The 16,217-nt window shown below is 52.1% G+C and overlaps 1 protein-coding gene across 1 annotated transcript in view; it reads left to right on the top strand.

Moving 5' to 3' along the window:
- Positions 1-254: 254 nt before the first annotated feature.
- GRIK3 (glutamate ionotropic receptor kainate type subunit 3) overlaps positions 255-16,217 on the top strand; it is a 228,116-nt gene continuing 212,153 nt past the window's right edge. The window contains exon 1 of the mRNA XM_059897061.1: positions 255-369. Coding sequence (XP_059753044.1) covers positions 255-369 — 115 coding nt within the window. The remainder of the gene's footprint in view (positions 370-16,217) is intronic.

Here is a 16,217-nt window from a genome sequence, read left to right as displayed (position 1 = left end):
AGCCCGGGCGGAACCCAGGAGTCTCGCTCGCGGGGGGCCAGTGGGCGGCAGCCGGGCTGGGCGGGCGCCGGCGGGGCGGCCCCCCAGTAAGATGTGCGCGGCGCCGCGGGGCGCCCCCCACTCGCAGCGGCGCTCGGGAGCCGGGCTGCTGGGCCAGGCGGCGCCTCGGGGGCTGCTGCGCGCCCGCGCCTAGAGCTGCCGCCCCAGGGAGCCCGCCACGGCCGCGCCCCGGGCACGCTCGGCGGCGCCCAACGATGACCGCTCCCTGGCGGCGCCTCCGGAGTCTGGTTTGGGAATACTGGGCCGGGCTCCTCGTGTGCGCCTTCTGGATCCCGGACTCGCGCGGGATGCCCCACGTCATCCGGATCGGTAAGGGCTCCCCGGAGCCAGGGGTCTCCGTGCGCCCGGGCGGGGGCGGGAACGGGGGGCCACGGTACGCGATCCCAAGAGATTTCCCACCCTCTCTCCGCGCTGCCGGGGCCGGGTGACCACCAGGAGCTCGTCCCGGTGAGGACAAAGTTCCAAAGCCGGGGTCATGGGCCTTACTTATTGGAGAGGAGGCAGCCGGGGTGCGGCGGGCGAGGGGCCCTTGGTGCACTCTTGGGAGGCCAGAGCTGGCGGAGTGTAGCGAAGCGTTCCGGTCCCAGCCCGAGTCGCGGGAGCATTTCCCGGCCACTGCCAGCAGGACCGGCCGCAGACCGAGTTCTGGGACCCGGCTTCTCCGCGAAGCGGGAACCCTGGGGAAGGCGCCAACTTCTCTTCCTTCTTCGTTCCCCGAGGGCCCCTCGCCCCCACCTGGGGCAGGGCTCGAGCGGCCGCGGCGGGGACGCAGGATCCGGCTTCGCATGACAAGGGCGGCTGGTCTCCTCTCCCGGTGGCTGCCCTCGGCCTCGGTGGCCCCCGTTCAGCCAGCCCCGTGGCGCGGGGCAGGGGAGGGGCGGCCCCCGCCGGTCGCTCCAGCCATCCGTCGCGGCCGAGGCCTCTCCTCCGCCTGGGGCAGCGCAGGCAGGCGGAAGGGAACGACGGAGCCCGCCCAGCGCAGCCAGGAAGAGCAATGCGAGTGGATTTTAAAGTTAGCCGAAATCCCTCCGCAGCTGGCGGCGGCCGGCGGAGCTGCGTGCGGCGTTCTGGGGCTCTGGCGTCCCCGCGTCTCTTCTCGCCAGAGTCTCTTACTCGGGCCTTTAACTTTGTTGAGGCATCCTGTAGGCAGCGCTCCGGGCTGTGCGGGATGCCTCCGAGTGTCCCAGGCCCGAGACCGCCAGGGCTGGGCCTGGCCTGGCCACGCGGGAGCCTCCGCCACGCAGGCCCTGCGCCCGCCACCAGGCCGGAGACCTGGGCCGCCTGGGTTCGTGAGGCGCCACCACCAGCATCTGGCACAAGGAGGCCAGAGCTCTGCTGAGCCAGGGCCACCGTCCTCCCCAGTGGCTCTAATCTAGGCACGGACTCTGGGCTGCCAGTACCGTGAGGGGGTGTAGGGAACCAATGTCGAGCTTGGTTTCCGTACTTGAGGATTTCCTAGGAGGCAGTCAGAAACCTGTCTCTCTCCTGGATTCCAGATCCTCTTGAACTGGACATCTGGACGAGGCTAGAGCACAGTCCTCAGCTCTGCCCACTCCGGGGTCTTTCTGTTTATGCCCAGGACCCTGGCAGGCAGACATTGGAGGCAAAGGAATCCAGGCACCCGACTCTGGGGACAGCCCTCGAGACCAGGCTTAACCCTTTGCAGCCCAGTCTGCTCCTGGCAAGACAAAAATATCTCTTCTATCTCTGCACCTTTGCCTGCCCCAGCGCCCAGTTTGGTCACCATTCCAGGAGCAGGCAGCCCCTTAGTAGTGGGCTAGTTCTTCCTTTATTCCCTGCTTCTTTCCCTCTTTTTTTTTGTGGGCCTGCATGGTAGGGTGCCCTTGGGAGAAAAGAGGGGGACCCAAAAGGTGCTATGCACCCAGCCCATGCATTGCAGGTCCCTCTTCCGTGGTCCTTCCTCCACAGGGGTGGGATGGGCATGCTCCTAGCCCAGCGTCAGGGGTGGCAGTCTTTGGGGGCCCAGGAAGAGAAGGAGCAGGTGAGGGAAGCCCTGGAAGGCTGAGCTGAGGAGGGGCAGGATGATGTATCCTCACCTGCTCCCTCTTACTGTGAAATTGACTTGCACTGGGGGACTCCTCACTGCCCTGAGGGGAAGCCCGAAGCCTGCCCGCCCTTTCTTGGGTTCACCATGTAATAATGCAATTAAGGATGGCAAAGCCCTCCTCTCTTCTAATCTTCCTCGTATTAAGCCCCAGGATTAATTAGCGTGTTGGCCCAAGCCATTTATATCCAAGAGCCCTGCCCCATTTGATTCCCAGCCTGAGGACTGGGGTGTTGTGCCGATGCCGAACGTGACTGCTGGAGCTGTGCCAGCTTGGATGGAGGATGGGAAGGCTCTGAGGCCCCTGGGCTTCTCTGGAGCTTCCTGGGGAGCTGAACTTCTTTCCTTCTGAGCACAGGCTGGAGTCTCAGCTGGAGCCAGGGGCTACAGTGGACGTGGTACAGAGAGAGACACACACAGAGAGAATCTCATGCTGAAACCCAAACACAGCATCTTGGCTGGGCCTGATGCCATCTCCCTTTTTCTCTCTCTCCCCACCCCTGGGATCTCAGGGCTCTGGCTAGGACCGCAGGAATTGAGGCCTTGGAAATTGGGCTCCAGTGTGTGCTGGGTGCTTCTGGTTCCCAATACTGGTGCCTGAGCTGGCTGCGCTGACAGCCGAATCCTTCTCCAGCAGGCAGGCGTAGCCTAGCACCAGCCTGGGAGAGGGGTTTCCTGCAGGTGTGCAAGGGGCTCTGTGGGCTGGGGAGCAGCGTACCCGCTCCCTCTCTTTGTGCCTTTTTTTGGGGGCTGAAATTTCCTCTTAGACAAGGAGATGGATAGCTCAGCAGTGTGACAGAGTGTTCAAACAATCCGTCTTGAATAGATGAATTGCATTGCTCTGTCTTTTTGTAATTGTGTCTATCAGAGGGAGAGGTCAAGGCATTGATTGCTTGGATGGTTTGCAAGTAACAAAGGAGAGTAAGGAAGAGAGCGAGGGAGAGAGAGTAATTGGATTGTAGTCTGCAGGAAAAAAATGATCATTGATTATTTTATATGAATATGTGGAAGATGTATTCTGCATGTGGTTATCAAGTGTTGCTTATTGAAGGTTTTCAAGGCATATTGTTCAGCATTTTATTATTATTATTATCATCGTTATTATTGTTCAGATGGATCCTAGTCTTAACTCACAGAAAGCAGCTTAATGCATGGGTCTTCTCAGTGCTTTAGTGGCCTCATGTGGGGACCTGGATTTCCTGGTTACGTGACCTAGAAGCTGAAGTGGAGGAGCCCTGGGCTGGGATCCAGGAGGCCTGGGTTTTCTGCTCTGCCTTCCACCAATTTCCTGAGCCATCTTGGTCAAATCACACTCTCCCACCAACCTGGGGCCTCAGTTTTCCCATCTGTAAACTATTGAGTTGGCCGTGATGGCTGGGGATATTCTGTGGTTTCAAAGTTCCCTTTAGTGCAGGCTGCTGGGGACTGTCAGTGCCATAGTAGGTTTCACGGCTAGATGGTCCCCCGTGTTACATACATACTGTAGGATAGAGGGCCAGCCTGGAATTTGAAAAGGGAACCAGACAGTGGGGGCGGTAGCTGGGGAGCTCGAGTGGACAATGGTGATCTCTAGCCAGCCGGAGGGGGGCGAGGTTCAGGGCCAAACAACTGCAGAGACATAAAGCAGGTGTGTGTGGAGAGGTGGGAGGCGGGAGGGACAGGCTAGCTCAGCACCGGACCCTTTGAGCATCTACAGACAGAGCAAAAGAGTTTCAAGGCTCTGAGCCTGGGCTGGGGGCGGGGGTGGAGGAGGGGGGTGGCGCGGGGTAGCGGGTACTGCAGTCTGTCCCAGGGGCGTGAGGTGCCCTCCCCCAGAGTTCCCAAGTCAGCCCTGTCTGCATCTCCTGCGATCAGTTCATCCAAATGGTCCTGAACGTTCGTCTCCTGAGTTTGGGAGCTGCTGTGCGTAAAACAATGAGAAATTTTTCACAGTGACTGGTGATGCGCTGAAACATCCCGCCGTGTTGAGCAGACAGGCGCTGAATGAAGATCAATAGGGTTTTCCGCCCCCCCGGAAGCATATAGCTTCAGACAAGGCCTGGGAGTGGCCCGAGGGGCCTTAGAAAGCATTAACTTCAGGAATTTCTGCCTCCACTTTCTAGCCCAGCTGCTCCTGTCAGCCCGGGCTTCCCTCCTTCTCGAGCTGGAGTTTAATTTCTTCTTGATGCCTGCCTTGCACTGCGCTAAACAGTCTTTTGACGTCAGGATGATCTGGGGTTTTTCGAGGTGGTGGATGCGGGGTGAGCCAGCACAGTGTCCCGACCAGGCCCTTCCAAGGTCACTCGCATCCCCCTGCTGCCGGCATGACAGCTGACTTCAGAGGTCCAGCCCACTGTGCTCTGTCCAAAGGGCTCTGAGGAGCAGCTCTTCGTCCCACCCTTCAAAACGCAAGGCTGCTTGGCTGCTTTTAGGACCCTTCGTGGGGCCTGTGAGCCTCCCTGTCAGTGCCATTGTAGGTTTCACAGCTAGGTGAGTCCCCACGTTCCCACAGGCCCCGTGTCCCTGCCCCAGGAAACAGAGCCGCCTCCGTGGGGAGGGGGAGACACAGATGCCCTATGGGTACAAGAACAGCCCCGTCCTCGGGGGTGGGGGCGTGCAAGGTCATATGCAGAGGAGGCTCAGGGCTGCTTGGGGCGCTCTTTTAGGGGAAGACCTAGTTGTTCTCCACCGCTGGGACGGTTTCTGATCCGCTGAGGCCAGGCTTGGTCCAGGCTGCCAGCTGCCCCGGCCTCTGCCTCCTGCTGCTTCCGCCTGCGCCCTGCCTTGCTTGCTCAGGACCCTCCAGAGGGAACCAAGAGAGCTGATGTTCCCCCTCGGCTGGGCAGCAGCAGAGAGGAGCCCTGGGCTCCCCAGGCCCTGCCTGGCAGCAGAGAGGACTGAAACTCCAGCAGCAGGGCCCTTCCTCTGGGGCCTGCCCCCAGCAGGCCCTGGCTTGTCCTCCCGAGGAGCTTTGGATGGACAGGTGGGCCAGGGGCGGGCCTGGTGCAGACAGGCCTTGGACTTGTTGGCTGGAATAGCTCTTCTCGCAGGCGCTGATTCCCCAGCAGCAGCGCCAGGGGGCAGTGTGCCTGTGCTGAGGTGGCCGTGCGTCTCCTGCCTGGGACCCCACCTGGGTCTGGAGCGAAATCCAAATAGGAGAACAACACACAACCGCAATGCAATGGCCCTGGTTTATTGAGCACTTACTAGCTGCCAGCGACTGCGCTTTTCAAACAGTGACTGGTAATGTGGCTAGTAAGTGCTCGAGACATGTAGCTGCTGCATTTTTTTTTTTTCTCACCATCTGGTTTAGCCTTCACAAACACCCTGCAGACATTATCCTCATTTTGCAGACGAGGAAACTAAGCTTGGTGAGGTCACTTGCCCAGGATCACGTGGCCAGTGAGTGGTGGATGCAGGATAAGAATTCCTGCCAGCCTGACCCCAGATCCTGTGCCTTTAACTGTCTGTGTAGTCGGAAGATGGGAAGCACTGATTTTCATAGGCGCTGAGTGCAACGCCCCATCCCCCCCATGGTTTTGGGTGCTGAGTGGGGCCTCAGAGGCCTGGGCTGTATGGGCTTTGCAACATTTAACCCTACCAGTGCCGGTTTTCAGCGTCAGACTGTCCTTGCTGATGGACCAAGTGGCAGATATGCTTCCTGTAGAGGAAAGGGATGGATGATCTTTCCCACCCCTCCCGCGTGTGCAACGCACATCCGTACATTGACTGCACCCCACCTTGTCCGGGTGTCTGGACTCTGCCTGACACTTTAATCTGAGCCCGAAATAAAGGTTGGACTCTCCCTTGGTTGTGGTCAGTCCACCCACAGGAAGCCCTCTACTCTGGAAACTCCAGCCTACATGTCACCCTGGCAGCCGCCAGGCTGTCCTCAAAGACATCATCAGAGCCTTGAGGAAATCCCAGGGCCCTGTGTCTGTGTCTCCCTCCATCCTCTTCAGCTAGTGGCCTGGCCAGAGAAGGTGGTCAGCAAATTAGTTCCTGTCCTCCCTTCCTTCCCAGTCCCATCTCCCCTCCAACATCCTTTCCAGGCTAATAGGTTTTATGGTCATTTTATTTTTAAGCAAGAGGCACATTCCAACCTTCTAAATAGAGCCTGCATTGCTGTGAATTGAGACTGGTGGACAATAGGAGGGTAAGGTCCTCTGACACTGGGCCCAGGAATATGTGTTGCCATCCCACAGACTCTGTGGGTTGGATGTGGGGACCTGGGTGCAGGAGCTGCCCAGTCCCCTGTTCCCCATGCCACCTCTGCAAGAGCAGAGGAAAACCCACGCCTACCCTTCTCCTACACCTTGTTCCTTCTTCCAGGGGACACAGGGAGACTGGGTTATGGTGGCTACAGAGACTGACCTGTTCTCGAAGTGGGGAAACTGCACAGCTCAGAGTGCCCACAGAAGTGACAGATTCGGAACAAGCACGATTGGAGGGGTCATGTTATTTTCCAGGGCCTCAGTTTCCCCATCTGTAAAATGGGGATGAGACTTCCTGCCTCATGGAGTCAAATAGATGGGATGTCATTTCAAAAAAGCTTAAATGCTGTTCAAATATCAGCATTTCTTCTTGTTTTTTTTTGGAGGAGAGGAGTCTGACACCAGCACAGGGTGGGACTGGGGTGAGGTGAGGGAGGCGGCCGGGGAGCAGGATTTAAGGATGCTGTCAAGTGATGACCCTGCTCTTGCATGACTGAACGTGACAGTGAGCACCTCCTTAAATTTTGTGCCCCAGGTGCCTCACTGGCCTGTACCTATTAGCACCTGTGTTTGTTCTGAAGTCCCTGTTTTCTTCGGCTTCTCTCTGTGCTCCAGACACCAAATCCCAATTGAGTGTGATTGAGAGAGGGGAGAAGACTGGATTGAGGGCAAGGGCACTAGGTTTGAGGACAACAGGTCATTCTGATTTTGCTTTTGTTTCCCTTCAGCCACATTTTATAGCTGCTGGGCCCCTGAGCACTTGGCCCCCACCTTACCTTGGTTTATTTCCTTCGGAATTACCGGCAGGGTCCACACTACCTCAGCGCCAGCCAGGCTCTCCCCTCCCCACAAAGCTCGGGTTCCCACGTTCCTCTCCTTGCTTCCTCTGACCTTTGTACTTTGTTCACTAATGCTCGCTGGCCTTGGCTGTAGCTATACTTGTGCGTATGTCCAGGGCTTTCTCTAGTAAAGAAGTTTTTGGAGTCAAAAAATATATTTCATTGATTCTAAGATTGACTCTTTGCCCCACATTTTCACATCTCCGAAATCAGTCTGTGTCTGACAATCAGTCTGTGTCTGACATGTCAAGTTCGAGTTTACTTGCAGGATTTTTTCTTTCTTGGCACCTTAAAACATGATGGTATGTCTCGGGTTTGATGAAATGTGGTGGATCTGAGTTTGAGTGGGAGTCTCACGTGCTAGCTGTGTGACCTTGGGCAAGTCACTTCACCTCTGAGCCTCCATTTCCTCATCCACAAGGAAGAAATATTAATATTGGGTTAAACCATATTCAGCTATGGTTTATAGGTCAAACCATATCTGACCTATACAAATTTCATATGGTTGAACCTTATAGGGTCTTCACAGGGTTGTTGTGAGGATTAAAGGAGATAAAGTATCTAAAGCTCTTTGCACAGTGCCTGATAATAAATGTTAGGAGAAAAAGGATTCCCCAACAGTGGAGGCTGTGTCTCTGCCATCAGACTCTGAGCTCGGAGGCTATCTGCTTCTTATATACCCTCTGCCTTGTGCTAACCTTGTGATCAGTACCCCATGCAGCTCAGTACATGGTATATGCCCATTTCTCACACACCCGTATGCCCAGCAGTGGAATGGGTGTCTCCGGCAGCCTGTGACAGTTACCTGCCATGCTAGGGAGCGAGAGGGGTGCTCTTCTGAGGATGCTTCTGTATGTCCAGAAGCTCCCAGACTCCTCCTGGCCTGTTATTCATCACACACCTGAAGCCCATGGGGTGTTGGTCCTTCCCTACCTTTGCAGTGTTTTCACTGAAATGTGTTTTGCATGTATGCAGAGCTGGGAAGACCCTGGTTATGGGATACTCTTGAGGGACTGGTCCAGGGAGTCCTGACCAGTCCTCTTGGATGTGGAGTCCAAGCTTGCTTCCAGAGCAAGCCAGTGCAGAGAGGGTCTGCAGCTGGAGGCTGGGCCCCAGGGGATAGACTCAGCTGGGAGACACCAGGTAATGAGGCCACAAAAGCGGGGGAGGAGAGAGTCCCCATGGTGATCTTAACAGATCGGAGATAATGAGGTGGAGTGATATCCAGCGGGGGGAGTGGCAGCTTCCACTTCAAATCCTTTGGTGCTATGCTGAATGGTGGTTAAGGAAGGCAGAGGGAAAAAGAGGAGGGAGATGGAGCTAAGATTCCAGTTTGTGTGAAGAGGGTTCCAATCCATAGGAGACAGTTAAGTCTTGTGCTATTAAAGGGACTGATGCAGACAGGCTGCGATGGAAGGGGGTTTATCGAGTTCTCAGAACCACTGCAGGGATGAGCTCTTTAAATATAGGAATGAGAGAGACTTCTGCAAAGCCTTCCTGCATCTGCTTTGCAGAACTGAAATATGCTATTCCAAAAAGCCTGCCCAATTGGGCGGAAAAGCAGGAGCTGGGAGCCAAGGCCTTCCCAGGGCTCCAGGCATCACATTTCCTGTCTGTGGTGAAGACTCACAGTATCCACGCTGAAAAGAACCCCAGGGGTCAGTCTAGGCCTCTGCTTCTCCAACATTAACATGCATCAGAATCACCTGGAGTGCTCAGTAAAATACAGACTGCTGGGTCCCACCCCCAGAGCTTCTGATTCAGTGGGTCTGGGTGAGGCCTGAGAATTTTCATTTTAATAGGTTCCCAGATAATGCTGAGGCTGATCGTCTGAGGACTACACTTTAAGTACCACTGTTCTAAGTCACTGGAGGACCTCCCCTGCCCCACATAGGTGGATATCTAGTCTCTGATTGAATACCACCTGTAACAGGAAACTCACCACTTTTCAACCGTGCTTTGTTCTTTATTGCAAATGTACGGGCCCACTCCAATCTTTGTTGCAAAATTTCCCCTAAAATTGATTTTCCTGCAGTTCTGGGGAAGGCAATTGAGAGTATAGGTTCTGAAATCCATCTGTCTTGAGTTTGAGCTCTCATTCCTTCCTTCCAGGCTGTGTCACTTTGGGTAAGTCTCCTAACTTCTCTAAGCCTAGATTTCCTCACCTGTAAAATGGGGATAGTAAGAGATTTGACTCATGGGATCATTGTGAGAATTAACATGACTGGCCCAAAGGAAGTTCTGAATACATTTTAGCAATCTAACATTGTGGATAAGCTCACAGGTTCTGGAATCCAACAGCCTGAGTTTGAGGGCTGCCTCCATCATTTTCCACCTGTGTGATCTTGGGCAAATTATTTACTCTCTAGTAATAATAATAATACCTGCCTTACGGGGTTTTTGTAAGGATTAAATGAGTTAATGCACATAATATGTTTAGACTACAGCCATGGTAAGCACTCAATAAATGTTATCCATTGCTCTTACTATTATGCTTACCCCGCCCCCTGATTCTGGTTTGGATTTGCACCCTGTCCCACAGTGCAACCCTACAGAAATGTAAAGGCATTTCTCCGGACTAAAGATAACCAATTCTTTCAGCATGGTGTCCAGAGCTAACCACAGTCCTGCTTATGTATTAAAAACAGTAAACTCATCCTCTCCTCACATCCCAGCATTGGTGTCTACTTATACACCCCCAGATTATCTCAGGCTTTTCTGCAGCTGTTTCACTCTGTTGATTTATACTGGGCTGGTGGTCTCACGAGATCGCAAGGTCTTTTACACAGGCACCGCTGCCGATCTATCACTTCTCTCATCCTCTCTTTGGCCGTTGATCTTCTGAGCCTGAAGGCAAGACCTGTCATTTATCCCTGGTAAATCCTATCATTGAACCTTGAGGCAGTTTTTCTTGCTCTTTGTTTCTGGACCACCAAAGCCTGTTCCCATCTCTCCATCCTTGGGAGGTGGGCATGGATTTCACCCTCTTCTTCCTCCTTGGCCTGCTCCAGGGGTCTGTGATAGAGAAGTGAGTGGTTGTTGGCCTGCAGTATGGTTGAGGTTGGGAACCACAGATCTGGACAGTGGAGCTTTTGTGGCTTCCTTTCAGTTGCCTGGCATGCTTCGTGCCATCTGAGCCTGGGATGAGCATGCCTTCCCTCACTTCAGCCATCCCTGCCATCAACACATTAGGCAGGAAATGACCAATGTCAGAGTCTGTTGGCTTTATTCAGTGGTCTTAGATCCACTACCCTACACTTTAACCAGCTTTGAAATCCCACTGGGTTCCTCGTGCTTTCAAGCCCTTTATGACCTGCCGTGGTTGGCATCTCCAGACTCATGCACTGTCCCTCCTTGCCTCACACACACTCTCTGCTCCTCTGTACCAAGCATCCAAGTCCCCAGAAAGCATTGTGCCTTCCCTCACACTTGGCCTCTGCTCTTGCTGTTCTTTCTGGCTGACTTCTAGTTATCCTTCAGGTCTCAGCAAACATGTATTTTCCTCCAGGAAGCCTTTCTTGACTCCCACCTCCTTCTGTGAGTCACCACAGCACCCTGAACTTCCATTGTCATAGAGCTTACTGAATTGTACTTCTTGGTTACCTTAGAGAGAAGCTCTCTTAGAGAATCTTAGAGACAAGCGTGGACCGCAGCTGGCTTATTCACCACTTTCCCAATGCATTTAGCATCGTGTGTGGCACACAGTAGGTGATTAATAACTATCTGTTAAATCAATGAATGCCTTGATACATACAGTCATTTGAATATAAGTCCACCTAACAACCTTCTCATTCAGCTCAACACTTTTTCCATGTTGTCAACAAGGATTTCATGAAAGACATTCTTAGATTCTTCTGTGAAATCAGTGTCCTAATGCTGTCCATCAGTTCAGCACCTTCTATGCCAAGACCTCTCCCGTGAGGTCTACTGGGCAGAGCTGGAGTGTTTAGGGGAGTGGGCCTTTCTTTCTCAGGCCTAGAACTCGTCTTTGTATCCATTGTCTGGTTCATATCATGATGATTCTCTTCTCGAGAGAGGCACAAGCTGTCGACTTCAAGAAGAGGCAAAAGAAAAGACCATGATCCTCCTGTCTTTTCTGACCTCTCCCCTCTCTCCTTCCCATTTGCCCCTCAGCATCTCTGCTGCTCCCTCTGGGAACTGAACCACGGAAGAGAACTTCTGCGGTTCCGTCCTCAACAGACGGGTCACTCAGTTAGCTTCCAGGCAGAACTGTAGCTGTGCCACTTGTGCTACCACCAGCCATAGGTCAGGCTTCTCCTTTTCCTGTTTACGCCACATCACTGGGTCCTGCCAGGATGTGTAGACAACAGGTTTACATGACAGGTTTGTGTCAAGTGAGGTGTTGACAGTTAACCTGGAGAGTCAGGCTGTATAGACAGTCAGCCTGGGCCATTTAACCCTGGGAGCATAAACGCCATCCACAGTGGGTTTAGCGAGTGTGAACGTGTGCGTGTGTGTGTGTTTGTGTACTTGTAAGAGACCACCAGTGGAAGGGTTGCTTCTCAGGCACAAGCTTCCCAAAGTGGGGCTCAAGAGCCATTCTTTATCCCAAGCCTGATGAGTGACTACAGTGACTTTACTTTGGATCAGTGGGGAAACTGAGGGCTTAAGTGATGGTCCCGATTCCCGGCTGACTGGGCTGACCTGTCTGCAGAATTTGTGTAGCTGAGAGTGAGGGTGGGACAGGTTTGCAGGGGAGCGCCGAGCTTCCCCTCCTGAACATGACAGGACTGGGCTCTCCCCTGAGACTAGGACCTCCCCTTTCTTGCTTCCCTCCCCAAGGAAACAGGTGACATATTATGGGCAGAAAGAGCCTGTTGCCTACATGGCCATTTTTCCTGCCCAGTTTAGTAGAGGTGACAGCCGTCTATTTTACTTGTCTCGTAACATCGAATCAGTAAATAAAATATGGGTGAACTCTCAGGTTTAATTATGGCTGGTCCATGGGGACTGAGGGCTGGGGGAGAGTTGAGCAGAGAGATTGAATCCCTGGCTTCTTACAAGAGAAGCTGAGCCTTGTCTCTTCCTCTGGATCCAGAATATCTTCCTGTGCTGGAGGAGGCCAGGCAAGCTCATCCTGTTTGCCAGTCTCTGAGTCCGTGGAAGAACCAGAACACAAGCGGAGGCACTCTGAATGTCAGAACTACAGGAGTACAGTACCTGCCCCACTCTTTTCTCTCACGGGTTGGGAGACTGAGGAATGAAAAGGGGAAGTGACTTGTGCCACATCCCTTGGTGAGCCATGGAAAAATCAGATGAAAACATGGGTCCCTGATCCACCCCCAGTCTATTAAGAAAATCGCATCCACTTTCCTATTACACACACACAAATCTGCACACATTTGAAGCTTTAAATTTGCAGTCTTAAGAGACTAGATTTTTCAGTGTGGCAAGACAGACCTACAAAACCTCTATTTCACATTGAGGGAGAAATACAAATCACATTCATATGTGTTTATAAAAGCTCGTAGATAATGATAACACCCTGTGTAGTCCTGGGAGTGGCAGGGAAATTAAGGTCCACCCCAACCTCTGCGTTCAGCACCACGGAGAGCAGCCGGGCCCTGGGGTAGTGAGTGGGCGCCACCTGCATGCTGATTCCTACAGTAGAGGCGATGTGGTTATTGTAAGGTTTTGCTCAACAGGCATTCTTTTTCCAAATGCTATTCCTCTAGGACTTTGCTGTTCGTAAACCAGACTGAGGTGTTGAACAGGTACACAGTAGGCTAGTAAGAACTATTATTTGTGGTCCTTCAAATCGAGTAGCTCACAGTAAAAGAAAATGGAGTGAATGGATAGAATTTTCTCCTTTTTTTTTTTTTCTCCCACATAATTGTTCTTAAACCTTTGGTGCCTTGTATGGCTTGTCTGCTAGGGAGCAGTAGCAGACGACAAAATGAGGGAACATTCCATCGTCAAATATCACACCTGATACCAAGCATCTTTGCTCAGCTTGTCAGCACCATCTTTCACATTGCATTTGGTAAGTAGGTTTATGTTATGTATTTTTATCCCGCTAAATGTGACTTCTTAAAAGTATTTTGTGTGTTATTATTTCCTGAATCGTGGAGCCGTGCATACCTATAATAGAGCCATATTTTCTGCTAGTAAATAAAATTACTCCTCGTTCAGGTGATGGGAATTAAATGTGTCACAGCTTTGTGGCATTCCCCAAAGAACCCCAGCAGAAGCAGGTGCTCCACCACCTGGATGTGTCTGAGAAGCCTTGTGATCGGGCTGTGTGTTGACAAAGGTCTCTCCCAGCCAGGAAAGTCACGCCGTGAGTCACCTCAGCATACCTCAGAGAAAGGGGGAGTTTTGTCCATCATTGGGGTACTGAGAGTGGCTGAAACACCTGGACTCGAAGCCAAGGGCATAGGAGGCTGAGAGCATTAGAAAGATAGAGTCTGATGAATTGGCATTGGCCTCTGAACAAGGAGAGAGGCTTAGGTAAATGGGCTCCCAGGATTTAGGAGGCAAGACGGCACCTTGAAGTCATACTGCAGATAGAAAGATCTGGATTGGGCAGGAAGGACGTGGGCTGTGGTATGTACAGAGTAAGGCTACTCCGGGGACCCTGGATTGAGACATCTTAGTGAGAGGGGATTGGGGTTTTTGCTGCTCCTGCTTGGATTCTCAGAATCAGAAAAATCTGCTTTGGAAATGTGGCTATTTTTATGCTGCTTGTAATTTAGTGTTTATTTCCTGTCTTTTTCACATGGTCTCTGGGCTGACTCATTGATTCACCAAACATTTCTGGATCGCCCGCTCTGTGTACTGCAGAGTACACGGGGCAGGGGATTGCGGGGGTCTGGGGGCATGGCTCAGCATCTCTGGACCTGGTGGCATCTGAATGTCCTCATGGTAGGTCCAAATAGGTGACCTTAAGTGATAGCCATGGTTCCTTGAACAGTTAGGTTCATATAGTGCAGGCTAGAGCCCTGCACTTAGATCTTCCTTGTTCTCCTGTGTTCTGGGGAGAGTACTGAGGCTCAGAGAAGAAAAGAGACAAGGTAAAAATCACACAGTACAGCCAGCTGGGAAGCCACATCTCTTCCCTTTCACCCTTCGCTCCTGCCCTTGTTCTTGCCCTTGCTCCTAAATTGTTTCATCATTTATATTGTTCTGAGAGTTTTTTCACCCTTCAGCTGTCAAACCCCATCCTCAAGCCCCACCCAAGGTTCATTTTGGCCAGTTCTCGGTCTCTTGGTAGAACTGACTTAACTTTACTAGATAGCGTGGGTACATGTGTGAGTAGGAAGGAAAAGGTTAACAGGGGTTAGTATCCAATTTTTCATGTCTCCAAAGGATACGATTCTGTCTCCTCGGTGAGAAAGTTCTTCTTTCTGGCCAATTCAGAGTCTTCCTGCTGCTGTGTAAAGCCATCTCATCCATGATGTGACATTGGCCATTCATGGGATTTGGGAGGAAACATCTACAGAGTAAGATCATTGGGAGCTAGTAGCTTCGGGGCTTTTTTTTCCTGGGACTGTAGCAAAGAAGCTCTCAGACAATTAATGAAATGGCTGCACTTTCACTCACATGGGTTTGGACAGATTTACAATATTTTCTTTTTTAAAAAATTGGGATTGTTTTTTCATGGAGACAATGATTTATGGGATAATCAATTTCTTTATCTACCTAATCCATGGGCGTGATCTATCAGTGGAGGCATCAATTTCTCCCAGAGGCTGGGGGGAGTGGACAGCCTTTGAGCCTGAGTCACCCAGCAGAAGGCAGCTTTTTCCGGGAGCTAATGTGATCCCAGATCTGGATCTGAGGCGTGTAGTAAGGAGGGGGTGGAGCTCCTGCAGCCTCACTCTTTGAGCAAAGATGCTAATTCTTTCTCCTCATCAGTCTTAGCCCCACCCAAAGAGGAGTAAGGTGTAGTGTGTGCTGTTCCCATCATACAGGTATGGAGACTGAGTGTCAGAGAGGATGCTCAAAGACCAGAGGTTGGAGACGTGAAGTCAGGAGGGGTTATCTCATCTCTCAATCTTTGAGGACTGCAGCATAGAAGAGGGGGCAAACCTGATCCTATAGGTCCCGGGAGAGAATTGGGGCCAGTTGGGTTATGGTCCAAGAAGGCAGAATTTGGTTCAACACCAGCTGTCTTGTAGTCAGTGATCTTTGAAGATTACTTGAGATACCTTGGGCGTAGTGAACTTCTTGCTATGGGAGATGTTCAAGAACAGATTGGCCTGGGATGTTTCAGAGGGGCTCCGAATTCCTTTCACTATATGAAATTCTAGGCATCCTCAACTGTGCAGTTAGAGATGCTACAAAAATTTGGGCTTTCTGAGTTCCCTAAAAAACCAGGACTGTGCCTGCTCTGGGTTACATAAACTCCATTAAGGCTGAGCTCAGCATGGTTGTTGCAAAGAATATTCTTAAAGTCAGACCCTTCCCTGCATGTCTTCTACAGCAGTTCATCCTTTGGCAGTACCTTTGGGTCAGAAAGGAACCTGGTGGCTGCAGCCAGCTCCAGGGAGGGCCCATCAACATTTATGAGCAGTATAATGCCAAATACACTGGCATGCCCGGTGTCACTTAACTTGCACGTCTCTCTGATGTAGGGATGGTGACCATCTTTTGCAGATGTAGAAACTGATGTCTGAGGGAGATGGATGGTCCGAGGTCACACAGCTGGTCGAGGTAGAGTTTTGTCCTCTGGTTCACACGTGCAGTTGGTCATTCTCACATGTGCAGTGAGCCTTTTCTGGGCACATGCTGTATGCCAGCCCTCTGTGAGCTGCCAGGACTGCAGGGTGAGCAAGACAGGCATGATCCTGGCCTCATGGAGCTTGCAATCTAGCGAAAGACAGACATCAGAGAGTCATTACGAAGGTATCACCTCGCACCAGTTAGAATGGGCATCATTAGAAAATCTACAGACAACAAATGCTGGTGAGGGTGTGGAGAAAAGGGAACCCTCTTGCACTGTTGGTGGGAATGTAAATTGATACAGCCACTATGGAAAACAGTAGGGAGGTTCCTTAAAAAACTAAGAATAGAATTATCATATGACCCAGCAATCCC

This window comes from Balaenoptera ricei, chromosome 1 (genome assembly GCF_028023285.1).
Source record: "Balaenoptera ricei isolate mBalRic1 chromosome 1, mBalRic1.hap2, whole genome shotgun sequence".
In the NCBI taxonomy this organism is placed as follows: domain Eukaryota; kingdom Metazoa; phylum Chordata; class Mammalia; order Artiodactyla; family Balaenopteridae; genus Balaenoptera; species Balaenoptera ricei.
This window is presented reverse-complemented; position numbering and strand designations above follow the sequence as displayed.